This window comes from Anguilla anguilla, chromosome 19 (assembly GCF_013347855.1).
Source record: "Anguilla anguilla isolate fAngAng1 chromosome 19, fAngAng1.pri, whole genome shotgun sequence".
Taxonomy (NCBI): Eukaryota; Metazoa; Chordata; class Actinopteri; order Anguilliformes; family Anguillidae; genus Anguilla; species Anguilla anguilla.
This window is the reverse complement of record NC_049219.1, coordinates 485,051-511,817: the sequence shown is the minus strand read 5'-3', so window position 1 is coordinate 511,817 and position 26,767 is coordinate 485,051. Positions and strand designations below refer to the sequence as shown.

General features: G+C 43.6%; 1 protein-coding gene across 1 annotated transcript; it reads left to right on the top strand.

Moving 5' to 3' along the window:
- The first annotated feature begins 687 nt into the window (after positions 1-687).
- On the top strand, positions 688-22,784 carry LOC118219192. Its single transcript, XM_035402186.1, has 20 exons — positions 688-804; positions 900-958; positions 1,312-1,375; positions 1,488-1,642; positions 2,060-2,118; positions 2,927-3,020; positions 3,953-4,219; positions 7,582-7,920; positions 10,163-10,414; positions 11,337-11,684; positions 12,163-12,284; positions 12,676-12,895; positions 14,719-14,856; positions 15,403-15,616; positions 16,240-16,383; positions 16,777-17,034; positions 18,081-18,234; positions 19,821-19,929; positions 21,836-21,953; positions 22,712-22,784. Coding segments are annotated over exons 1-20 (3,189 nt in total). The 5' UTR covers positions 688-802.
- The last annotated feature ends 3,983 nt before the right edge of the window (positions 22,785-26,767 follow it).

Sequence of the window (26,767 nt, the reverse complement as noted above, 5' to 3'; positions counted from 1 at the left end):
GACGAATGTGGATTGATTACAGACCAAAGTCTTCAAATCTAACATGAGCCGCGATCTCAATATCAACAGGTTTTTGGGAAGGATTGCCAGAAATGAGCCTCTAATTAGGGCAATAAAAACATAAGCCTGGAGTTGCCAAACAGCATTTGGTACCTACTGAGTGTTACGGTCAGATAAGACTAAAATTCAGCTTTTGACCACGCATTATCGCATTTGGGTTAGAAGGATCTGTAAGAATTCTACATGGCGACATGCCCTACGATTCAATTAAACACATCGCCAGATTTACGGCATATGAAAGGACTCAATATATAATTTGTAATTATTTTGCTTTTATATTTACCTGACACGTTTATTCTGTGTTGCCCTACCAGTTAGCCTATCTTCAACACAATAGGATGCTTGCAAACAATAAGGGTTATAACCTAAATTTATTGCCGCGTTTAATGTCCACAAAAACCAACAGGGCCTGCGTGAAAAACTAGAGAAAATGTCCTGTTAGATTGTTCTGATGCTTTTTTATTTAACCTAACACAGATGTTGATTCTGACGAATTTTCGTTTCACTCATCTTAATTTTTTAACTGAGTGAAAAGGGTGGTCAATATTTTAATTGAAAGGTGTAGCTAATTTTCTAATTACTCGGTCTGATTTTAGAATCAAAGGGTTTGCAGAGTATACGCCCAATATCAGTATTAGTAGGTCTAATGTGTTGCGAAATGGTCTCGACAGCTGAATGTTTTGTTTCGTTTCGCTCATATCGCTTTCTCACAGAGGGACAGTAGTTCAACTATTCTCTGAAAATGTACATATGCTAATTTTCTGTGGGTTTGTATATTAAATAAATACGTCCTCGTAATTCGCGCTCCACTAATGCGATCTACATCTGTACATTTGCAGGTTTGCCTCCGCGTTTATTCTCTCATTACTGATATCACTGCAGCTTTCTTTTTCTTTGGGTGAGTACATGTTTGTTTGTTTGTTTATGTAATTGTTCATTTGTTTGTTTATTTATTTATTTTTGCATGACTCGTTTACATTAACCCGTTTCAGTGAATCACAGTGGAGGTACAATTAGAATTATATTTTAATTTACAGCTGTAGTGGAGTGAATCAGCTGGTGTTGGTAACGCGCAAGGGAAATGTCGTTTTGGCTTTAAATTGCTATGGCTTGAATGGCCTTATGCATGTGTAGCCTATAGGTAACGTTCACCTTTTGTTTTTAAAATTCATTAATGGGTGTGTCCATTCAGTTAGGCCTATAGACCTGAATGTATAGTCACATGAATACGTCCAACTTTGCCATTTTCAGGAAGCTGCAGCAGTCCTGTCTTCTCTGTCTGTTGGGTTCTAAACGTCAGCGCCTCCGCGAAGAGGTACTAAATTCAGAATATCAGAACCTTTGGTTCATAACTTCTCAAAGCACATTTACTTGAAACCTATGCACCTCGTTGTTTGTACGGTGACATTGTTCTCAATCCTTACCAGACCAGATACCAAGATATGGCTGGACAGCAATGAACTTACACCCATAGGAAGTAAAGGCAAAATTGTGTCATTGATGGTAACGACACTGGATGAGCATACATTACGCGCGGAATATGAAGGAATCTCCCACGTGTGGAACTTTTCAGTTGTTTCCGGTAAGTGTGAAATTCAGTTCACACGTTTGTGACTTTGACGTTGGTTATTCGATTTTAAGACTTCAATCCTTCTAAGTTGAATTGGAGAAGAAAACGGAAATCCATAATTGTAAATTGGATTTATAAGTGTATTGCTGTTTTGGCGATGCTCTTTAGGTCCATGTACGATCCGCGTATTTTTTGGCCAATCTCTTTCCGTTTCAAGAACATAATTTTTTGTTAAACATATAATTACAGAAACGGGCATGGTCATTAATTGTAATTCGAAGCTAATTAACCGTTTACAAATGCATGATTGACACGGCAGTCCTCCAATTCCTGCTTACAAACGTCCTCCGTGTCCGACAATGTCTCTAACATTGTTGCTGACGGCGGGGATGTAGATGGATCCAATGCTGTACATGCTTTTCTCATCAGATTCCATCCATGTGAGCAGTGCGCACAGAACTGCATATCTCCCCCCCAGCGGAAGTGGGGTGAGTGTTACTGATGTTTCAGTCTAGCTGATGACTGTTGTCATGGTCAATAATAGAAACTGCTAGACATATGTTTTCCAAAATATGGTCCATTGCCTCAGTCTTGTGACAGATTGATGGCTCTCTGAAATTATGCTGCAGGCCACTTAATTTGAACAACTACTTCTATAAAGATGGAAACTGGACTTGCAACCCAAAGGTTACTGGTTAAATTCCCAGGTAGGGTGCTGCTGCCTTGTTATATTCTCCACAAGTGGGCGAGTGCGTGTGTGGGGTATGCCAAGAAAACAGTACAGGCTTGTATGCATGACCCCTACAATGAGGGTGTCCAGTGGCTCTGTTATGCTGTGGGGCGCAATTTCATGGTATGGTCTGGGTCCGCTTGTCCCCTAAGAGGGAACGATCACTGCAAATCAATACAAAGTTATTTTGAGTGATCACCTTTATCCTATGATGAATCATTTCCATCCTGATGCGAGTGGTCTCTTCCAGGATGACAATGTCCCCATCCACCGAGCTCGAGGGGTCACTGAACGGTTTGAGTATGAAAATGATGTGAATCATATGGTATGGCCTTTGCAGTCACCAGATCTCAGCTGGTGAATGTGGGGCTTTATTTTGACACAGGGGAAACCAGAATGTTTAGCACTGTGGACCCTCTCATGGTTTGTGCTTTTGAATTGGAGCCATTTAAAATTTCTCATCTCAAGATGTTTGAATGAACATGGAAACTATTGAAAAGTAAAACTGAAAAGTTTAGTGCTGTCGTCACTTTTCTCAAGTGCCTGTTTTCACTTTTTCACAACAGGAAGCTCTCAAGACATTCCAGCCAAATGAAGTGTTTCCCTGTGAAAACGACACTCATTATCTCTTCCAAAAGGAGGACTTTATCATTGCACTTGGTATGCCTCTCTCTTTACACTTACATCAACAGAAACTGAACTTGACCAGATAAGGTTTTCAAAGATCTGAAAATTTTAACACATTCCAAATTGTTTTCATTGCAACAGCATTTAAATCTAACATTCTGAAAATTCTTTTTTTTTATTCACCTTTCTGCCAGTATGTTCCTCTGTTTTAGTACAATTAAAATTTAGCAGAATTTTACTGCCATTTCCAAGAGATTTAAATGGTGAAATGATGCCCCCATATAAGGAAATTGAGGGTGTTCACTTGGTAGAGTCATAAAGCTCCTTCATGAGCGTACAAGTTTAGGGATATTTGTGATTTATTAATATAATCTGCATGTGTGATTTAAAAAAAAAAATAAAAAATAAAAAAACTTTATTCATTTCTAAGCAAATTGTACAAAATGTGCAAATGGTTGTACAATATAATTAAATCCATGCAGACTCTATGCATCAGGCCCCAGAACTTCTTTTTCCTTTGAATATGTAATTTACCAGAATATTTCTATTCTTACTAAGAATATAATTTCAGGGTATTAAATTAATTTCTGTGCCAAATACATGGGGCTTTTTGCACATAACTTCCAAGCTTAGAATCAGTTTGTTAAATGGTCCTCATCAGTGTATAAAGCAGTTTAATTGGATAACTACATACATACTGATAATTAAATTGTTTCCATATGGGTAATTGAAATGATCACTATACAAATTAAATGAACATTGCCTCATTTCAGGATTCCAGAATTCTAGCTTTTTACTAATATCTTTTTATGGCTTAATATTAGATGTTGCCTTACTGTTCTTCATTAACAGTAGCTTATCTATGGAAACTAGTGTCTTTGAAGGCTCCATCAGTAGTGCAGCTTGGCATAAATGACCTCCTGGGTTACAATGCCAGTTTCTCAAGCACTCCCTGCTCTCCCCAGGCCACACCCACCGCTTTCCACTGAGGGCGGAGTCTCGGGGTGCCTCCACGCTATTGGTCTCCTGGCGAGGGAGCCCCCATGTCCCCCCCGACCCCCTGCACAGAGTGGCGCTGTACCGGCCGGATCTGGATGGCCTGGCGGTCCTGTGCAACGAGACCACGCGCAGGGGGCACTACCGATTCGCTGGCCTGGACGGCTGCCGGAGCTACGTGGCGTGTGTGGAGATGGCGCTCGGCCCCACAGTCCTGTGCCTCACCGCGCTGACCGGTAAGAGTGCGTCTGCCCCTGCCACCACCCCCCCCCCCCCCCACAGTTCTGTGCCTCACCGCGCTGACCGGTAAGAGTGCCTCTGCCCCACCCCCACCCCTCCCCCCCGCTCCTGTGACTCATGGTCACTGCGTTCACCAGTAAGAGTGCATCATTTATGCCATTATGGATTAAAAATAAACTTTTTTTTTTACTTTTTTTAAATTGTCTAAACAGGTTTGACCACCCTAGGGATATGCATCATCGAACACTGGCAGCAGGTTGAACTGGGAATCGAAAAGACCTTTTCACCGTAATTTTAAAAAATTTGTGTGAATGCAGCCTGACTGAAGTCTGACTGAATGACTAAAACTTTTTTAGGACTGTTTACTGGAGTTTGGCTTGTCTTCACACCCCCACTGCCTGACAATAGCCAGGTGCTGATACGGAATGCAGATGTGCGAATGTGTCGGTCTCTCCTCTGGCAGGCTATTTAGCAACTGAACCCTCAAACACCAAACATTATCAGTGGAATAAACTATATTCACACTGTAGGATACAGTGCTATTGAGGATAAATTGAAAATAAGTTTGCACAAGCCAGTATATTTGAGCAAAAAGGATTTTAATGGAATTGAAACAGCAACAACCACAGGCAGCGGGATGAAATTTGCTCCAATGAAATTACAAAGGGCTACAAACAGCAGCTCAAACACACGTCAGAGGAGAGGGTGAGACATTCGCACCTGACCGTCACAAAAACCTGCATTTTAAAATCATTGCACACTTTGACCTTTGTCAGTAAAAACCGTTGAATAATTAATACCTATTTTTATTCAACCTATCATGGTGTCAGGTTTCACGTTCCCCTCGCTTGCTTGTAGCTGGTGTCTCTTGTCTGAGCACATCTTTGCTGGTCTCTCTCAAAGATGCCTCGAAAGAAATAATTTTTCCCCACATGAAAATGTTAAACAATAATTGTTTATTTGAATAATTCAGTCATTTCAATAATTGTCCATTTCCCTATTTCATAAACAAGGAACTAGATGCTGACAGGAGAGACACAACTACGTGCAATTTTCCAATGTAAAACAATTAATTTTGCATTAAAAACTAACACAAAACCCAATAGCAAAAGCCTACTATACAGACTAATCTGGTGTGTGCTTATAATAAATGCATGTGATAAATGCTGTTTCTTTTCCATGAATCATTCGGTATAGGATTGAATTGCGCGTATACAATCCTCAAATGACAACTGTAGCAGCAGTGAACAAAAATATAATTACCGTGTTATATTTATGCCTTACGTTTATACCGACTCTCCCCTACATCCTAAGTGACACTAATGTGTATGACGTTAGACTCTGTTCAAAACCCTGATTATTGTTAAGTTTCACAGTCTGACCACAAAGAGAACCTTTAGATTCATATGAGCACCAGTAGATTTGTAAGAGAACCTTTAGATTCATAATATGAGCACAAGTAGATTCATATGAGCACTATTAGATTCATATGAGCACCAGTAGATGTGTAAGAGAACCTTTAGATTCATATGAGCACCAGTAGATTCATATGAGCACCAGTAGATTAATATGAGCACCAGTAGATTTGGAAGAGAACCATTAGATTCATATGAGCATGTTAAGATTCATATGAGCACCTTTAGATTCATATGAGCACCAGTAGATTTGTAAGAGAACCTTTAGATTCATATGAGCACCAGTAGATTCATATGAGCAGCAGTATTTTCATATGAGCACCAGGAGATTCGTAAGAGAGCCTTTAGATTCATATGTGCACCAGCAGGTATATATGTGCACCAGTAGATTCATATGAGCACCTTTAGATTCATATGAGCAGCAGTAGATTTGTAAGAGAACCTTTAGATTCAAATGTGAACCAGCAGATTCAGATGTGCACCAGCAGGTATATGTGAGCACCATTAGATTCATGTAAGAAACCCTCAGATATTCCAAACGGCATGTGGAGGTCACCAACTGTAAGAAACCCATCCGCAAACCAAACAGTGGAAGTATCTGAGTGGTGACGGAACGTATGTAGTCTTGCTGGAATGGGATTAATTTCATGTTATCTTGATTATCTGACTCCAAAATAGTGTTTTCACCTTTCCTCTGGTGCTAACAGTAATGCATGGCCAGAGGAAACTGCTTTCCACCAGTAGTGTGTCTCTATACTGATCGCTGTCTAAAACTTGGTAGAGGCAGACATGTCTCTGGCTTGTGTAGCCTGCATAAATACAATTGAGTATGAACAGGTACAACACTAGTGTATAGGCCAGTAACTACGAGGTGCTGGTATCCTCAGTTCTATGTGTATGTTAGGACCTTAAGCTGCTAGGTGTACAGTGGCAAGAGTCAACGAAGAATGGCAGGTTAAAATGAATGCAGTTTATTGTTCAGTGTGTCCAGTAATATTAACAATATACAATGGTGCAAAATGTGAGTGGTGAAATGGCTATACACATTTGCATATGCGCAGGAGACGAGTTTAGACGAGTCTCCCTGAACCATTGCACCTTTCCCCATATATACAAAAGATAAAAGCAAAACACCAAGTCATGAAATAAAGACACAATCAGGACCAAACGGTACAGATCAATGATCCTGCTTGTGCTATCTCTGTAAGCTTATCACACCGGGTTAACCTTGGTATCTGGCTGGCCACTGACCCATTTGTATCAAGATTTTTAGTCAGCACCCCACCACCAAAGACACCAACTTGTTTCCCATGTTATCAGGTTTCTACTGTAACGATACAAAACTTGATCACATTATATTAGGCAGTTGTTTAATAGGTGACTTAGTTGATGCGCCAGTCTTAATGACTACTTGTACTTTTATTTATTTTTATTTTTCCATAGATTGCGTTGTTGCCGTTCTCGTTGTTAGTGTTAATCAGTTTAACCACCAGGGTCCAAGTTGAACTATGCGGTTGTTCCCTGTACTTGGACCGGTACTTCTCTCTAGGGGTTTCGTCATACTTGTTCCTGGTTATGGTTATACACTTTGTTGTACGTCGCTCTGGATAAGAGCGTCTGCCAAATGCCTGTAATGTAATGTAATGTAATATTATGGAGAACCTAAGGTTCACATAATGCTGATCCAGTAGGGTATTTTGCTACTGAGCACTGTATCTACCTAATTTGCTGACTCCCTTCTTTTGGAGGTCTGATAAGTAGCACACTTCTGTGAACTGCCCTATTGCCATATGAGCACCAGCAGGTTCATTAGCATTGTGCAATTACTGTAGCCGAACATGCATAGGCTCATGGGTTAGCCTGTTTGTGTGAATGATTGTAAAGCTTGGCTGTGCTGCTGTGTGCTCAGAGTGCCGTGTTAAGTTCCCTATGTGAATGCCCAGATCCTGACGTGCCCAGGAACTTCAGGGTGACCGCTTGGGACAGCAACAGCGTGACCGTGGGATGGGACTGCCCCCCGAGCGACCCCGCCTCGGGCCTCACCGCCTTCCTGCTCACGGTCTTCCACGTGGACGGCTCTGGCCACGTCCTGGAGGAGAGGAGCTTCAGACACACGTTGGGCAGCCCGGTGTTCACCATGGGAAACTTGCCTCCCTATAGCAGGGTGCAGCTGGGGCTTCAGGTGGTGTGCCAGTCTACGGGCCAGTCTGTGGGCCAGTCTGTGGGCCCGTCTACGGGCCAGTCCCGCCTCAGCAGGATGGTCCTCAGCGATGGAAACTCTGGTATAGCTACATCGCGCCTGTGTCTGGCACCCACTGCATATGACCAAAAGTATCTGGACACCCCTTGTTCTGGGACTGTTCTTCATGGTTTGTGCTAGGCCCAGTGACGGCAAATCTTAATGCTACAGCATACAATCACATTCTGGATGATTCTATGCTTTCCCAACGGTTTGAGAATGGTGTGGATGAACTTGACTGGCCTGCACATAAACCTGACTGCAAGTCCATCCAACACCTTTGGGATTGGAAAGCCAACTGTGAGCCAGACCTAATGGCCCAATCAGTGCAAATCCCTGCAGCAGTGCTCCGATATCTTGAATAGGGCCTTCCCAGGAGAGTGGAAGTTGTTATAGCAACAAAGGGTGGGCCAACTCCATATTAACATCAATTATTTTGGATAAGATGTTGAATGTCAGGTGTCCACATACTTTTGGCCATGTATTGGTTATGTGGTGTACAATACAGTTTAGGCCAAAAGTATTAGGCCATCTGTGGGTTTAAAAAATAATAATTTTTAGAAAAGAACTTTAGGTAGGGCGGTATTCAGTTAATTTATGGACATTTATTGAATCACGAACCAAAGCACAGACATTTTCAATTTCTACCTACAATAACACAACAATTAAAACAACTTTTCTCAAAATAACCTCCTTTGGCTTTAATTACAGTTAAAGAAATTATTGGAGGTCTATCTAATCTTTTTGGAGGCAGAGGAGTAAAATTTTTAAATTGACTGAAATCTTATCGATGCGTTTTTTTTTAAAACCACAGGTAGCCTAATACCATTTGGCTTGTAGTGTAAGTGAATTTGGCACTAAAGTTATAAGAAAAAAAAGGAGGAGCAAGTTAGGCTTAGATTTGCAGAGCCAAGTAAATATGCTGTATATACTGTATATATATATATATATATATATATATATATATATGCCTTTTACCAAACTTTCTTGGTCCAGTATTGATGGTGCTTGGCCCACTGGAGTCTTTTCTTGTTAATAGTGTGCAGCAAGTTTTTTTGCAGATACACAACATTTTAGGCCAGCAGATCATAGCCACTGTTTCACACTGGAAAAACTGGTGTGTCTCTTGTTGCATTGAGCTTTTCCTGTAGTTGTGGTGCAGTTTTAGTTTGCTATTATGGTGTGACATGGTGCACCAGGTGCGGCTTGTAACTGTTGGTATTTTCGGGACCAGAGACGAGCAGTGCACAGCGTAAAGTGCATAACACACCTGCCAACACAGCAGGTTATACTGAATATACTATCAGTGGGTATGGTGCAGCTACATTATTGGCCAGTTTTAATTTCCTATTAAACCTGTAGCTGGCTAGCTTAAATGATCTATGCTACAACTGATAAATTATGACAACAGTATCTTGATGTTTTATTAAACAAAATTAAACCGAAGAAGATCATACAATACCAGTGATCCCCGTTCACTAAAGTAAAATCTCTCTGTTGCTCCCGTGGAAAAGAAAGAAAGATAACTCACAAGTCCATCATTCACAACAATGGCACAGCTTAACTGAACTGTGCGGGATTGGAGTGGTGGTTTGCAATATATTATAAACACACACATTTTGATGATTCATCTCCTGATTCCAAATCAGCATAGGTTTGACTTACTCACAGACATTGCTAAGCAAGGAAGCAAGCCTATCTCCACACGGCAAGGCTGCCACATATGCCTATAGAATGCTTAAATGTCCGGTCCAGCGACTGGGTAACCCGGCATGGGAAGCTGCAGATACCACAGCACATTCAGCACTTACTGAGTAAATAATGCCGGAGCGAACAGATTAAAGAAAAAGACGCCTATCCACTACAATCCCGCAGTTAGTCTTAATACGCTTTAAAAACTGCAGTTAGATGTATAGTGCAGTCCTACATTGATGAATACTTTGATCTAGCCCCAGGGTAGAGGCTAGTGGAAAAAACTGGTCAACTTAATTAATGTACTTGTAGGTTTCTTGGATTTTTCACTAGATGTTGCTGTCAGTGCAGGATTTCCAAGCTCCTGCCAAAGGAAATCACGTGATTTTGTTTTTAACTGTGTCCCTGGCGCATGACCTGGCACATGATGGAATGTGCTGGATAAGTGTTTGTGTGTCAATCTCTCCTAATTTTGAACAGTGAATCGACTTCATCACTTCCAACACATCTAACAGGGGAATGCTAATATTGTCTTGGATATTACTGTTTGAAAGCTTTGCCTGATGAAAGAGTTTTATTTTTTTGTCCCCTAGCAAACTCTGAAATCATGAACCTACACCAGTCCTCCTTTGGCTCCCACAACTATACGGTGAGCTGGTCTGTGCAGAACATCTCCTCCATCTCCAGCTTTAAGGTGTACCACCAGGGGGAGCTCCAGAGCTCCACGCTCCTCACCTGGCACACAGTGACAGGCCTGCTTCCCTGCCACCAGTACAGCTGCAGGGTGGAGGCCCTGTGTGGGGACAGCACGGTCATGGGCGTTAGCACCATCCAGACAAAAACAGGTGGGCCAATAGCGTTGGGGGGTGGGGCTGTCTGTATTGGGGAGGGGCCTGGCTGTGTGGGGGAGAGACCTGGCTGTGTGGGGGAGGGGCCAGGATGTGAGGGGGAGGGGCTTGGCTGTGTGGAGGAGGGGACTGACTGTTTGGGGGAGAGGCCTTGCTGTTTTGGGGAGGGGCCTGGCTGTGAGGGGGAAAAGTCTGTTAAAAATCGGCTACAAACAGTCAACTTTATGAAAAGGATGATCATCTGAATCCAGTGATTTTACAGGTGATAATAGTGGTTGATGGACATTGGAATCCAGTGATTCGACAGGTGATAATTATGTTCCAGCTGACTTCCTCTGCTTTACCAGTTCAGAGGTGCAAATGACAGATAGTGGTGTGACAGATAGCCACACCACATCAGTAGGTTGAATGGGTGGAAAACCTACACTTGTGGGTGAATGCACTTCTGTGGTGGGCTTAATTATCTATTGATCAAACACTTGTTGACTCTTATTGGAGAGATATGTCAAATTGTCAGTCTCACAGAAGAACAGAAGAATAGTCTATTTCAAACTCATTAATGCTTGTCTCAAATATTTTTGGAATTTGGTGTAATGTATGCTTAAATAATGTAAAATGTTTATTGCTCATGAACTGTTCTAGGTGAAAACTGAACATTTTGTTGAACTTGCACTCTTTCTCCATTTCTCCAAATTTTGTTGTTGGTAAACTGCAGGTTGGAAAAATATTTTGGTCTTTCCACATGCCCTTTGTCTTCGGTGAGGCACCGTCAAATTCCACCCCACACCGTTCTGCGCCCTTTAGCAACCAACTCCAAGCTTGCGTTAGGCCAGGATAAGCCCAAAGTCATTTAGGAAGGCGCTCTGGTGAAGTGTTGGGGAGGCTCTGATGAATGTTTGCTGGTTTGCTCTGCCCACAGGCCCTGGTGAAGTGTTGGATCTCCGATTTAGACAGAAGGACTCGATAGCCCTGTGGAGCGGCAGGTCTGGGGTGGGCGTGGCCTTCTTGTACCGCCTCTCTGAGAGGGGCGGCCCGAGCGTCCGGAAGGGGAGGCTGGCAGGCCCCCCCCTGCCTCTGCCGGGCCTGAGGCCTGGCTCCCCGTATGACCTGGAGGTGGTGCCAGAGTGCGAGGGTGGCGAGCGTGGAGCTCCAGCTGTGCTCTACTTCATCCCAGAGGAAGTCCCTGGCAGTGCCCCCAACGATGCCCCTGGAGACATCCTGCTACCCAGAGTTGTTGACTCTGCAGACCAAACAACTGATCGCCTCGGTCAGTGTTAAAGCAGGATGGTACTGACTCAGTCAGTGTTAAAGCAGGCTGGTACTGACAAACCGCCTCAGTCAGTGTTAAAGCAGGCTGGTTCTGACTCGGTCAGTGTTAATGCAGGCTGGTTCTGACTCGGTCAGTGTTAATGCAGGCTGGTTCTGACTCGGTCAGTGTTAATGCAGGCTGGTACTGACTCGGTCAGTGTTAAAGCAGGCTGGTTCTGACTCGGTCAGTGTTAAAGCAGGCTGGTACTGACAGACCTCCTCAGTTTTGAAGTTGGCCTGAATTATCTTATTAAAGGCTTGCGTATGTGGTTGCATACACAGGTGCAAAAATGTGACATTTATTCATAACCACGGACTCTGGTCAGGCCCACGGTAGGTCTGTGTCCTGAAGGCTGGTAACATGGGCTGGTTGCAGAAAGCTTTCATTCAGACACATTTTTACATCAGTGTTTGTGCCCCTAACCCCCCAACTGTAGGACTGCAGGTTCACCTCCCCAGCCATGAAATGTTCCTTGTTGTGCCATGGACAATGCCGCCATCGCTGGAGGATCCGAGGGCAGAAGCTCGAGTCCTGCTGGAGGGCATTATTAAAAGCAAGGTGGGTCCTGTTCCCGGGTCCTAGCAGTCATTGCCGCTTATCCCACCGTTCTGTTTATAGCGTTTAGTAGTACATGTTTTCATAGCATTATTTTAGTTGAACTTTTATCACCAATAAAATTGAAAACAATCACTTTTGTTAATCACTGCTGGTGTTTTTACAAATCTCAGATTAAGATTTGATCAGGCTAAAGTTTGCCTAAAATCCTGAAATGGACGGGCCCTTGTGCACCCCTGCTGTGGTTTGTACGAGCGAGACTATCCTCCTCTCACTTCTTCACTTGAGACAGGCCTCTGTTAGTCACCTGGGCACCTGCAGTCAGCCTGTGCCAACTGTGCACAATGGACCAGCTTTACAATTTTCTTTTTGGTTTCCATTTCCTTTTTACCAGCTGCAGAACTTACTGAGTAAGTTCTGGCCAAAAGCGGAGGTGCAGCTGATCTCGTTTGAAGACAGCGAGAGGAAAACAAAAACCAAGATCACTTTTGAAAGCTTTGATGTTTCCAGCCAGGATGGGGTAGTGATCCTCCGCCCTGAGGAGCAGCTGCAGCATATTATCTCTCTCGGCCACGCCCACATCACCGTCACAGACGACAGCATCTACTGGGACGGTAGGTGCGAGACATGCTGGGGGATTTGTGTGTGATGGGTAGCTGACAGAGGAATGTTGGCTGTTCTGATCCCAGTGAAATAAAACCCTTGAGACTGTGTGTGTGTGCGCGCGCGCGTGTGGACTGGTGGACTTGGTCCACAGGGGTGGTGTGATGCGCCTAGTGCAGCCCCCGAGCTAGCATAGCAGCATGCTTGTCTGCTTGCTTGCTTCTTGCTCCCAGGCACTGTCGCTTACTAACTCAACTGAGTTTTGGAAAAGCAGAGTGCGTAAGTCTTTCCTTGTCAGTACATAGCCTCTCCATCACCCAGACCTCTACTGTGCCTCCTCGTTGACAGTCCATGGTAACCGTGTGCTTTACAGCCTCGGGCCAGACAGCAGGGGGCCTCAGAGCTGCAGTGGACCCCAGAGGTAGGCAGCACAGGCACAGGCGTGTGGACATGTCCTGACTGCCACCATCCACTGCCCCAATGCCCAATGAGTGCACTTGCACGTGCTATGGCTACGGGAGTAAACCCCTAATGATAAATCTGTGGAGAAAACCCGCATTAGGCAGTCACCAACAGACCGGTGTCCTGGCAGTCTTCTGCAACTCCCCTCTATAGAAGGTCGTCATGAGCTCTTCATGCCACTGGAAAACATAGGGTGGATCCAAGACAGTGAGGGTAGAGACTGCGCACAACTACCTTCACTGTAATCTATTAATTGCGCAAGCCTGCTCCAAATACCCCAACCCCCACCCGCTGTCCTGCGGTGATGGGGAAGGGCGGTGGATACAGGTCAGGATGTGACGGGGAGTATCTAGTCTAACCCTGCGTGCAGGCGGCGTGGGAAAGAGGGTTGCCGCGGCTCGGGATGGAACAGCGTGCCTCTCCGGCAGCTCCTCATGTGACTGAGCAGCTCCGGCCTGCTCACCCTGAGAGGGAAGGGCTTAGAAAATGTGGCCTATAAAAGGTCTGTTCCTCTTCAACCCGGGCAGCCTACCGCAGCTGCCGGGTCATCCCTCATCCGGTCGAAAATTAACAAAAAAAAGAAAAAAAAACCAACTTAAAAATCACAATTGCGACCTGGAACTCTCCTGGATGTACGTGATGATTCCTGTTGTCCCCGAAGAACAGCAATGGTTGCGCACAAGCTGAAGAGGTACAACATCGACATTGCGGCCCTCAGTGAAACCTGCTTCCATGGCGAGGACTCTATAACAGAGATGAGAGAAGGCTGCACTATCTTCTGGAAGGGGCTTCCGGAAGGCTCCTGTCGCCTCCATAGTGTAGGTTTTGCTGTGAGGACAAGCCTACTTCAGAAGATCCCAGAATCCCCAGTTGGCATCAGTGAAAGACTGATGACCTGGCGGATTCCCCTCACAAACAATCGCTATGCCACCCTCATCAGCACATACGCCCCAACACTGGTTGCTGACCCTGAGTGGGTAGCGGTACAAAGCCAAAACAAGCAAGTGCAGAAATGCACTTGATTAAAATCTGGTACTTTGGCCCAAATGGTCTCTGTTATTCTTTTTCTTTTAGGTTTTGTTTCCTTGAAGGGCAATATTTTCTTAAATAGGGATATTAGTTTTTTTGCACTGTTCATTAACTTGCAAAATAGTCTTAAAAACCAACATGAAGAAGAATTGTGATCATACCGTGGATCGTGATCATTCCTGAAAAAAATTGTGATATGATATTTTTGCCATATCACCCACCCCTAAGCAGCAGTGTACTTGTGTACTTGTGTTCTCTGTGTGACTGAGTGAAGCAGCAGTATACTGCATACTTGTGTACTTGTGTTCTCTGTGTGACTGACAGTATGCTGTGTAACCCACAGACCCAGATGAGTGTGACTCCCCCGCCCTGAACAAGTGCAGCTCCAACTCCATCTGCATCAACACCCTGGACTCATTCACCTGCGTGTGTGAGCCGGTGTACTACAGCCTGAGCCCCATCCTCAGCCCTGCCTGCCACGGTATACACGCGCACACACACACACACACACAAACTCACACACACACACACACACAAACTCTCTCTCACACACACACACGCACAAACTCACACACACATACACACACGAACTCTCACACACACACACACATACACACATACACACACAAACTCACACACATACACACCATTATACTCTCACACACACACACACACACACACACAAACTCACACACATACACACACACCATTATACTCTCTCACACACACACAAACTCACACACATACACACACACCATTATACTCTCACACAGAGTATAATGGTGTGTGTGAGACTATAATGCTGCTCTTACACACACACACACACACACACACACATCTGCTGCTTTTACACACATACACACATCCTATGTGGTTTGCTGCAGTTTGCTGCGTCTGTTTCTGTATTACTTGTAAAATGGCAGAATTGGCATAGCCTAGCATTTCATGCACTTTTGTAAGTAATGAACCAAAGGCTAATCAAAACTATGTCTACATAATGCGACTAAAGAACTTCATGTCTCAACAGAGAAGGGGATGTTCACGCTATGCCTGAAGGACCATGTATCTGGGGGCATCTCCAAGCCTTTCCTCATCCACTACTTTGGCGGGAATGTGACTGTTGTCCTCAATGATGGTCGCTGCTCCATCAACGAGACGGACAAGTTTTATTATTACAGGATAACTGGCGCCCCCTCCCAGTGTGGAGGCCAAACGCTCAGGAGTACCGGCACCAGATCCAGGTCATGTACACAGCTGGTGCATTCTGGGAATGCACACCGTCACAAAACTGATTCACTAAACCTGGCATAGCAAGCTGCAAATTCTACTGCTTCTTCCTCCCTTCAGACAATAACACCCTTTACTCTAGCAGACCTCTCCATTCAGCACCCCTCACTACCTCTACCTGTCCCATCTCTCATTCAGCACCCCTCACTACCTCTACCTGTCCCATCTCTCCATTCAGCACCCCTCACTACCTCTACCTGTCCCATCTCTCCATTCAGCACCCCTCACTACCTCTACCTGTCCCATCCCTCCATTCAGCACCCCCCACTACCTCTACCTGTCCCATCTCTCCATTCAGTACCCCTCACTACCTCTACCTGTCCCAAGGTCCTCACTGAGTACCTTTCCAGCTTAGCAGTGTGTAACACATCACACTGGGTATTATGAGTGTGTAATGACTTGGGTGTGTAACACATCACACTGGGTATTATGAGTGTGTAATGCCTTGTGTGTGTAACCGATCACACTGGGTATTATGAGTGTGTAATGCCTTGTGTGTGTAACTCATCACACTGGGCATTATGAGTGTGTAATGCTTTGTGTGTGTAACACGCTTTCTGCTCATTTAGATTAACAGGACGCATGTGGAGTTGAGGAACACGCTGACTGTGACGCTCAGCAGCAGGAGATCCATCACACGGAGGGACCTGAAGGTGCTGTGGACCTGTGCCTACCCGCTGCTCCAGACCAGCACAGTCCGCATGAAGCCTGGTCTGGACTGGTGAGAAACACACCCCTCTCTCATTCAGCCATCCAATCAGCATCCACGGCAGTAGCATGAAGGACATTAAGCCTCAAACTAGCATTTTCAGTAGTTATGCATGTGCAACTGTAACAGAGCCTGGGCTCAATGAAAATGCCTTAGTCTTTGTTAGCACTAAGGCTAATCTAATGGCATGTGCGGTTCTTTATTGGTGTGTCATAATCCAGCCTGTCTGTTTGTCTGTTATTCCATCACACATTGTTGGTCATACATTTCATGTGCTGGTACTGTGGTTTATTTTTTATCACATTGCTATTTAAAAAAAAAAACAAATGGTGCTTTTCTAGGAAATCTAGTGGATGTGGACACGGATGATGTGTTTGCTGTGTGTTCTGCTCTGCTCCTCTGCAGGGTTACCTCTCACAGTGTGGTGCAGGTGAATTTGTCCCGCCTCCTGGAGATCAGCATGGCCTTGTACAGTGACTCATCTTACGCATACAACTACACTGGCCCTGTGGAGCTCCCTTCTGCAGAGCAGCTGTACATCCAGGTGACCCTGCACTGTGAAGACAGCCTGGCCTACAACATGAGCCTACAGCTGGAGTCCTGCTGGGCCACACAGACCACAGACCCACAAGAGGAGAAGAAGGCTTTTTTCCTGAAGGGGGGGTGAGTTCTCTCATATTGAGGGTGGAGGACGGGGGGGGGGGGGGGTGGGGGTGGGGTTGAGTTCTGTGTTCCCGAGGGTGGTGAGTTCTCTGCTCCTGAGGGGAGGGGGGGGGTTAGTCCTTTGTTCCCAAGGGTAGAGGGTGAGTTCTCTGCTCCTGAGGGGGGGGTGAGGGGGTGAGTTCTCTCTCTTTCCTTTACGTTTTGTCTGTGATTCGATTGTTGGGTTGATGCTGCCTCATTGTAATCAATTCATTAATTTCCAGTGCCTGAAGCTCTGCTCACATGTACATGTGTAGTATTTGTCTCATTAACATGTACTTTTAAAACAGTGTATGAATAAGTTTTTATTGTACATGTGTGATAACAGTAGATGCCTTATAAAAAGGCTTTATTTTGGAGGCCCAAGAGTGCATCAGTGGTAGGTTGCATTTGATGCCCAGGCTGCCAGTTGAATAGCCCTATTACAGATAACATTAGGATTGCACTCTTTATGCCAAAAACATGAACCTGGGTAATTTAATGGCTTTTGTTTTTAAAAAATGTCATTTTTATTCTTCATATTATATTTTGGTAGCAATTTCTGGTTTTATTATTTCTATTTCTGGCTTATTAGGGTGACGGTAGATGGCTTATTATCCAACTTGCTCGTTGGGAGCAATTAGGGGTTAGGTGTCCGGCTCAGGGACACTTCAACACGCCCAGGGTGGGAGATTGAACCGGCAACCTCCGACTGCCAGACAAACGCTCTTACCTACTGAGCTATGTCGCCCCATAAAAAAAACACTAAAAAATCAAAGTGTTAAGCAATCCTGTCCTGTTTGACCGAGAGGCTATTTGGGTCCGCACAGTATTCCATATTGAAGGTTTGGTAATTGTTCTTTGAAGCTATATTGTCATTAGAATAAGTGCGTTGTGCTCCTAATAAATTTCAATGAGTGTGATAGGGGATTTTGTTCAAAAAGGGGTGGAGGTAAATGACAGTAATACAGGACGCTTGGATGTGTGTGAAAGGCTTTAATTAGGCACACAGCCCATTATTCTTTCAGCTGCCCAAACGACAGAACCTTCCGCTGGTACCTCCAGAGCAGTTCCCCTCAAAGGAAGAGGTTCTCCATTCAGATGTTCACCATGTCTGACCACTCCCACATCTACCTTCACTGCCTGAGCAGAATATGCAGCCAAGATGAGAACTGCACAACGGTAACTCCCCACCACTGCAAACTGTACACAATGGTAACTCCCCACCACTGCAAACTGTACACAATGGTAACTCCCCACCACTGCAATCTGTACACAATGGTAACTCCTCACCACTGCAATCTGTACACAATGGTAACTCCCCACCACTGCAAACTGTACACAATGGTAACTCCCCACCACTGCAAACTGTACACAATGTTAACTCCCCACCACTGCAATCTGTACACAATGGTAACTCCCCACCACTGCAAACTGTACACAATGGTAACTCCTCACCACTGCAATCTGTACACAATGGTAACTCCCTGCTGCCACAAACTGCACCTTGGTATATTCCCGCCAGGAAAGCCAGGTTGGGCTTTGAGTAAGAGGGACCCAGCCGCCTCATCGTCAGGCTGGGCTTTGAGTAAGAGGGACCCAGCCGCCTCATCCTCAGGCTAGGCTTTGAGTAAGAGGGACCCAGCCGCCTCATCCTCAGGCTGGGCTTTGAGTAAGAGGGACCCAGCCGCCTCATCCTCAGGCTGGGCTTTGAGTAAGAGGGACCCAGCCGCCTCATCCTCAGGCTGGGCTTTGAGTAAGAGGGACCCAGCCGCCTCCTCCTCAGGCTGGGCTTTGAGTAAGAGGGACCCAGCCGCCTCATCCACAGGCTGGGCTTTGAGTAAGAGGGACCCAGCCGCCTCATCCACAGGCTGGGTTTTGAGTAAGAGGGACCCAGCCGCCTCATCCTTAGGCTGGGCTTTGAGTAAGAGGGACCCAGCCGCCTCCTCCTCAGGCTGGGCTTTGAGTAAGAGGGACCCAGCCGCCTCATCCACAGGCTGGGCTTTGAGTAAGAGGGACCCAGCCGCCTCATCCTCAGGCTGGGATTGAGTAAGAGGGCTGATAACGATGGGTGTGTTTGAGACAGGTCAGCCAGCAGCCTGGCCTGAGAGCTTCCTGCGTTCACTGCCAGGGATGTGACAGGCCTCATCTGAGCCCCAATCTGTCAGGACACACCCCTTTACTGACCATGCATGTGTTTACATTACACAATATTAATAAAACCTTGGGGTTGCTTTGGATAAAAGCATCTGCCAAATAAATATAATGTCATGTAATGTTACTATCATTGATAAACAGTCAATACATGGATGGATAGACCGCAGTTTTAAAAGACCATATAATACATGTTCACACTAAAACCACCATCATTGCATAAGCCAACCGTTTTGAGTGTTCAATATGTGGTGACCAAATAACAGGTATTTTTCAGTCATTCTTCTCAGTTCAAAGGTCAAATATTTATTTTTATTATCTAGATATTTACATTGCTCACTGTTTTTCTGATGCACGCAATTCAGTCCTTTCACTTTATCTAGTTTTCTCAGTGAGTTCTCATAGGCTCTTTTCTGAAGAATGGGAACAAACCCACCTCACACTAGTTCCTCCACTTCTACTTTCTGCGTGTTGCATAATTTAAATATTAAATCTTCCGTTAGCACAAGGTTTACAGATCTTGAATGTTAGAGAATGTGGAGAATATTTCAGCAATCATCCTGCACGTTTGTTCTCATGCTGGTTAAACATTCCCCCTGTATGTATCTGTACAGAACTGCTCTCCCAGGCAAAACCAAAAGGTGAGAAGAGATCTACCGGACAAACTCACAGCTACTGTTTCAGCAGGACCCATCTCTGCAGCAAAGAGGAAACTGTCAAACTGTGAGTGCAGTGCCATTAACAGATGGAATATACTGCTGTGTGTGTGTGAGAAAGAGAGAGAGAGAGAGTGTGAGTGTGCGTGTGCGAGTGTGTGAGAGAAAATGTGTGTGTGTGTGCGTGCGTGCATGCGAATGTCTGTGTGTGTGAGAGAGTGTGAGTGAGAGTGTGTGTGCATTAGTGTGAGTGTGTGTGTGCGCGCGTGTGTGAGTGTGTGTGTGAGAGTGTGAGTGTGTGTGTGTGCATGTGAGAGAATGTATGTGTGTGTTTGTGTGTGTGTGTGTGTGTGCGCGTGTGTGAGAGTGTGTGAGTGTGTGTGTGTGCATGTGAGAGAATGTATGTGCGTGTTTGTGAGTGTCTGTTTGAGAGAGAGTGAGCTTGTGTGTTCGTGAGTGTGCGTCTGAGTGTGTGAGTGTGTGTGCATGTGTATGTATGAGTTGTTGTGTGCATGAGTGTGTGAATGTGAGTGTGTGTGTGAGAGCGTGTGTGTGAGTGAGTGTGTGTGAGTATTTGTGCGCGTGTGTGCGTGTGCGTCTGTGTGATTGCGTGTGAATGTGAGTGTGTGTGAGAGCATGTGTGTTTCTGCGTGTGTGTGAGTGCGTTTGTGTGTGTGTGTGTGTGTGTACATGAGTGTGTGTGCGTGAGTGTGAGTTAGGGAGTGACTGTGAGCATGTGTATGTCTGCGTGTGTGAGTTAGTGAGTGACTGTGAGTGTGTGTGTGTGAGTTAGTGAGTGACTGAGCGTGTGTGTGTGTGCGTGAGTTAATGCGTGATTGTGTGAGTTAATGATGGACTGTGAGCGTGTGTGAGTGACTGTGAGCATGTGTGTGTGTGTGTGCGTGAGTGTGTGAGTTAATGCATAACTGTGTGAATTAATGAGTGACTGTGAGCGTGTGTGTGAGTGAGTGAGGTTGTGAGTGTGAGTGCATACATGTGTGCATATTGTAGTTTATTATTGTTTCCGCTACAAAAGCAGAAGTAGTGGTTCTGGTAAAAGTGGTAATGTTTAAAATTCACAATTTGGTTACTTGGAATATGTTTTCAACTAGCGTCACATGGCTAGTTACAGCTATGGTTCAATCAGATGTCACTGATGGGCTGCATGCCTCAACTTGCATACAAAAAGAGAAGGGTTTGTTCTGTTTATTTAAAATAGAATAAGTAGTTAAGGGATAGTTTGAATATGTGGGCTTTCAGATATTTGCATTAAACAGCCAAATAATGAATGACTGAATGAATCATTGCATTTATATAGCACTTTTCCACAGGGGCGCAGTCAGGGATTTTCAGCCCCATGAAAAGATATCATTTTGGGCGGGGTGGGGGGGGGGGGGTCTGGTAGATTCTGGGTTGTGATTGATTGTTGTTTAGACTGTTCTAGACTGAATTAGAATGTGTTTTGTGATTTATTGTTCCTAAGGTTCTGCTAGACTGAATTAGAATATATTGTGTGACTGTAGTAGAATGAACTAGAATGTGTTGTGTGATTGTAGCAGAATGAATTAGAATGTGTTGTGTGATTGTAGTAGAATGAATCAGAATGTGTTGTGTGATTGTAGTAGAATAATTCAGAATGTGTTACCTGGTTGTAGTAGAACAAATTAAAATGTGTTGTGTGATTGTAGTAGAATGGATTAGAAGGTGATGTGTGATTGTAGTATAATGAATTAGAATGTGTTGTGTGATTTGTAGTAGAATGAATTAGAATGTGTTGTGTGATTGGAGCAGAATAAATTAGAATGTGTTGTGTGATTGTAGTAGAATGGATTAGAATGTGTTGTGTGGTTGTAGTAGAATGAATTAGAATGTGTTATGTGATTGTAGTAGAATGGATTAGAATGTGCTGTGTGATTGTAGTAGAATGAATTAGAATGTGTTGTGTGATTGGTTGCTTTTCTCACTCCTTGCAGGGCCTGGAGCCCAGATCATGCTATCAGTGGCTGGAGGATTGATTGGCCTCTTTTTTCTAACAGCACTGGGTGTGCGTGCAGCACATGCTATAACAGCGCAACCCCAGACATCAATAAAGTGTGTATACCTGCACTGTATAGTCCGTCCTCTCTGTGCTACTGTACAAACAGCACTGTGTCCTTATCAGAGGTGGGTAGAGTAGCCAAAAACTGTACTCAAGTAGAAGTATTGTTACTTTAAAATAATAATGACTCAAGTAGAAGTAAAAGTAGTCATCCAAATAATTACTTGAGTAAGAGTAAGAAAGTATCTTGTGAAAAGACTACTCAAGTACTGAGTTACTTCATATAATCTGATTTAATGTTGACATAAGCAGAGCAAGATGAACGTAAAAATCCAAATGTCCAAAATATAAAATTGTAAATGCTTGTCCAATAGAAATAAACAAAATATAAAATAGCCATGTGCAAATTCAAATATGGCCTAAATCATATCCCTTTAAATATAACAATACACAGGAGGTTCGTCAGAAGAGGAGGATTTTCGCTTTCTGTTGTACTCTATTAAGTCTGTATACCTCATCAGTTTGTTGGGGTGAACCCTCCGTTGACATAAAAAATATCAATGAGGCTACAGGGGATTTATCCATTAAAATAGACTCATCATCACTACAAAGAGGAGCCTGCTCAAATTCAAACAGAAACTTTATATGTGGAAAACATAATGCTTTGTCGCACCATTATTGTACCTTATGATGCACTTATCCACAATATTCCAAAGTACCATGATGCCTTGCGCGGAATATGTGCAGAACTTCCGGTTTAGCGTAAACAAACTTTGGCTATGTCCCAAACCGCACACTTCCATGCTCCCAGTGCGCATAGCGAGCATGCCTCCATCTTGGAGTGCGAGTCCAAACCGAAGTTCGGTAGTGCGGAGCACGGATAAAGTACCCGGATGCGCACTCCATTTGATCAAAATTTGAAGTGTGCATCCGTGCATGCTCCGACTGGGAAAAATACCATAATTCCTTTCGCGAAAACGGTCAAAAACAACGGTAATGGCGGATGACAGTCTAGTGTAGGCTACTCTCTCGGATTGGAAACTGAAATCATGTCATAGGAAAATGGTACACAGGAGTTGGTATATAAATAAAGTGGTACAGTGTTAATGAATAACGCAATATGTAAATATCAGTTGTTTTTTTTTAGTTTAAAGGAGTACCATGGTGATTGTCACACTTTCTCGGTTTTATGTGCTATTTGCACAAGAGGCATTGAAGAAACACAATGAGTAAAGTATTAAATATGTCCGTTCTGTATTTTTGAAGAAATATGCATTTTAAATTTATCGTCCTATTTTCAACCGGTTGAGAAAGTTGTCAACTTGGTGCGTCACGAACACAGTAACCACTCCCCTTTCCACGCCCCATAAACCCATGGATAACTCGAGACCCATAATTTGCGCCGCTGGCTTACGGGCAAGACAATGCAAATATTTGACTAACGTTAGGTTCACTTAAATTAGAATAAATGAATTGTCAATCAAGCCAGACTGTACTAAAAAGGGCGACAATGACGTAAACAACAGGTGTGGTATTACGCGCAGCTATTTTGGAAGATACCCAGGCGTCACGAATGCGCTTGTATTTCACAAACGGATTGTCCAAGACAATAAATGACCACTCAGTCAAATAGTTAGCTATCCACAGCCAAAACTAACCTACAACTTACCGCCACATATTTTCTCAAGTTCGAAGTTGAGTTCTTGTAGGCTGAAATGTCCACATTTCTAGGCAGACAAAGAAGGCAGCGCATAATGTAACTACTGTTTTTGGTAGTCTGTAAGTAAAACATAGTTTGAACGTGAGGCCAGGGGTGTTCTGCCTCCTACGAATCACCCGCCGTTGTTTCAGCCATTGTTGTCGCCCACTCATCCTTCTGTGTGCTGTGACTGGCTACGTTTGATTGGTGAAACGGAGTCATGTGGGGCTATGACAGCGCCAAAGCAAAGACCAGTCAGCCTCTTTGGCTGAAGTCTCTCTGAGAGAAAGAAACAAACAGAACGTCCTTGAATAAAAAAAATGGGTAAAAAATAAAAGTACCGAGCGGAATGTAGCCGAATATAACGGAGTAAAAGTAACATTTTTTCTTCGCAAATATACTCGAGTAAAAGTGAAAAGTATGTTGCATTAAAACTACTCTTACAAGTACAATTTATTCAAAAAGTTACTTAAGTAAATGTAACGGAGTAAATATAACGCGTTACTACCCACCTCTGGTCCTTATTCTCTCTGTGTAACTGTACAAACAGCACTGTGTCCTTATTCTCTCTGTGTAACTGTGTACAAACAGCACTGTGTCCTTATTCTCTCTGTGTAACTGTGTACAATCAGCACTGTGTTCTTATTCTCTGTGTAACTGTGTACAGACAGCACTGAGTCATTATTCTCTCTGTGTAAGTGTGTACAAACAGGCACTGTTTCAAACACTGCAATCTAGAGTTAAGGAGGGCATCTGATTTTGGTGTCCTCCCCTCTAACTGACTCTCTGGTTGTGTTCCAACCTTTATGCTCTGTAACTTTGGCAGTGCGCCACCATGACATAGCTGTTCAATGCGTGAATTTTTTTTGTCAAACTTGTCCGTGGTTTTACAGAAGATATTGTAGCCAATTAAGTGAACGTGCAGATGGTACATCATAATGGAGTGTATATGTTCGGTGAAAGCTGGGTAGATGTGATGCAAAAGCAATTGTTGATAAATAATAAGCAAATATTAGTGAGCAAAAAAGCACAGATCAGAAACTGGCTTCCATTGGGGTTTGAACCAGGAACCCTGTGATCCATAGACCATGACATTGACCACTCAGCCACAAAGGGACCAGTTGTTGAGATAAGAAATGTTTTAGAGTAAAAAGATATGTCTATTTTGCATGTGTATGTGAGATCTTGATTGGATCGTGTAGGTGAAGGATTGGCTGGTGTTGGTAAAATGTCCAATGGGGAGACATTTTGTTTGTAGGCTAGGCGGCAGGAAGAAGGAGAAAACGCAAAATCCCCTTAGTTTGGGGCTTTATTGTGTGGACGTGTGAAGTTGTTTATGAATTCTGTCTGTTGAAATGGGGTCAGAATGTACAGAAATTAATGTTTTTTAATGTTTTTAAGGGCTGAGTGTCTAGTGGTTATTTTTGTCGGGAACCCTGAAAAGTGCCAAACTCTCAGTGGTGTATATGGGGCATGCTGCCCCACCAAGGCATAACTTGGTGGGATGGCATACCTGCCATCCCAATGAAGAAAGAAAAATAAAAATGTAGCTAGCTATAGGTTATTTCTAGGACATTTTCTTACAGTGTGAGCAAGGTTATTTGATTATCTATAAATGACAGAAAATGGCCAGAGTTCAATCCAGATAGCATTACAAAGGATCATTCAGATAAATTAAAGGCATAAAAACTGCTGCATTATTATATTAAACTCATATAAAACAAGCTATTTATAATGCCAGAGAAAATACACTTAAAGGTTAAAAATATATTTACCTTGTTGTGCCTGATGTAAATTAAGAACAATTCCTCAGATTAAATCGTCTACCGTAATTTAAACCGGTGAACGTTAGTTGGCTACCTTGTTTGAAGCTGACTTAACAAAGGGAACACTGTAAAAAATAATATTTCTTTGCATTTGGTAACATTACCATACTTATCCATAGCTTGTCATAACTTTTTCCCAGTTACGATTCAGTTAAATTTGTGGTTATCTTTACCTACCGACACAGGAAAATAAAACAGGGATTTACCTCATTCAATATTTGCGCGTCTCTCAGCCCGAGAGACTCAAGCAAGCGATTGGTCTTGGTAGACATACGCGCTCTGATTGGCTATCCCCTTCAATTCATTGGTAGATTCTTGGTAACGAACAGGGATTTGATTGGATCTCTACCAACAATTACAGAGACTCACGGCTTCCTCGGGTGCCTTTAGAACTGACCTATTTTTGGCCGGACCGCAACACGGGGCCAGCCCTACAAACACGAATGTCTGACTGACTGACTGACTGACTGAGTGAGTGATAAAGTTACACCGCCCATGTCTGTGACGTCGGCCGGTTCGGTCCACTAGGCTTTAACCTGGTCTTTTTATACGGTCTATGGGTGGCACCCATTTGAGTTATGTGTAATCTAATTGAGCTAATTTATTCTGGAAAATATACACTCAATTCAACTTTTTTTTTTTTTTGAAGTTAATATTATTACTACTACTAATAATAATAATAATTGTAGGAGCCATTACTTTATGTTGGTTTATAATAAGAACCCCAAAAAGATATTAAGTTTATTTATTCTGTTCTACATTTAAGTTGAAATTATAATGGAATTTATCATGTATTTGTTATTTATTGTTTAGTGTGCATTGATTATTTTATGAGTGTGTCCCTCTATAGGAGAAGGGGGAATAAATTATATTTAAGATGGTGCGGTGAGGCGGGCCAGCGGGAGTAGCAGGGTGCGAGCGGAAACGGTCATTGACTGTGTTTTGCACAACCAAAGTGGACCTGTGGAATCTGGAAAACTTTAAATGGACTTTAATTTTAAGTTTATTATTGCAGTTTTATGTTCATTTGTTTTGTAAATAAATTCAACAAGAACGACAACAATAATGCATTTTTAATTTCATTACAACCCGCGTCAGACAACTGCACCCAACTCCCAATGAAGTGGATAAAAGTGGGAAACGTTTACTGGAACATAGGAAACAAAAGGACAGAAACTTAACCTATTTTTACCACTACATTTAGTCAATGACCCGGCTCTGGATTATTTCGCTGTGGATTATTGAAATAACTTGTAGAGGCTGCTTTTCGCTGGATGCATCAAACAAAGGAGAGCGTCTCGGCGGAGGTATGTGATTCAAAGCTAAATAATTTAACGGAACA

Excerpts from the sequence above, each read along its gene's own strand:
- LOC118219192 (XM_035402186.1), top strand. Across the intron at positions 11,685-12,162 it reads CCAAACAACTGATCGCCTCG|GACTGCAGGTTCACCTCCCC; the intron begins GTCAGTGTTAAA and ends CCCCAACTGTAG. Across the intron at positions 12,896-14,718 it reads CGACAGCATCTACTGGGACG|ACCCAGATGAGTGTGACTCC; the intron begins GTAGGTGCGAGA and ends TGTAACCCACAG.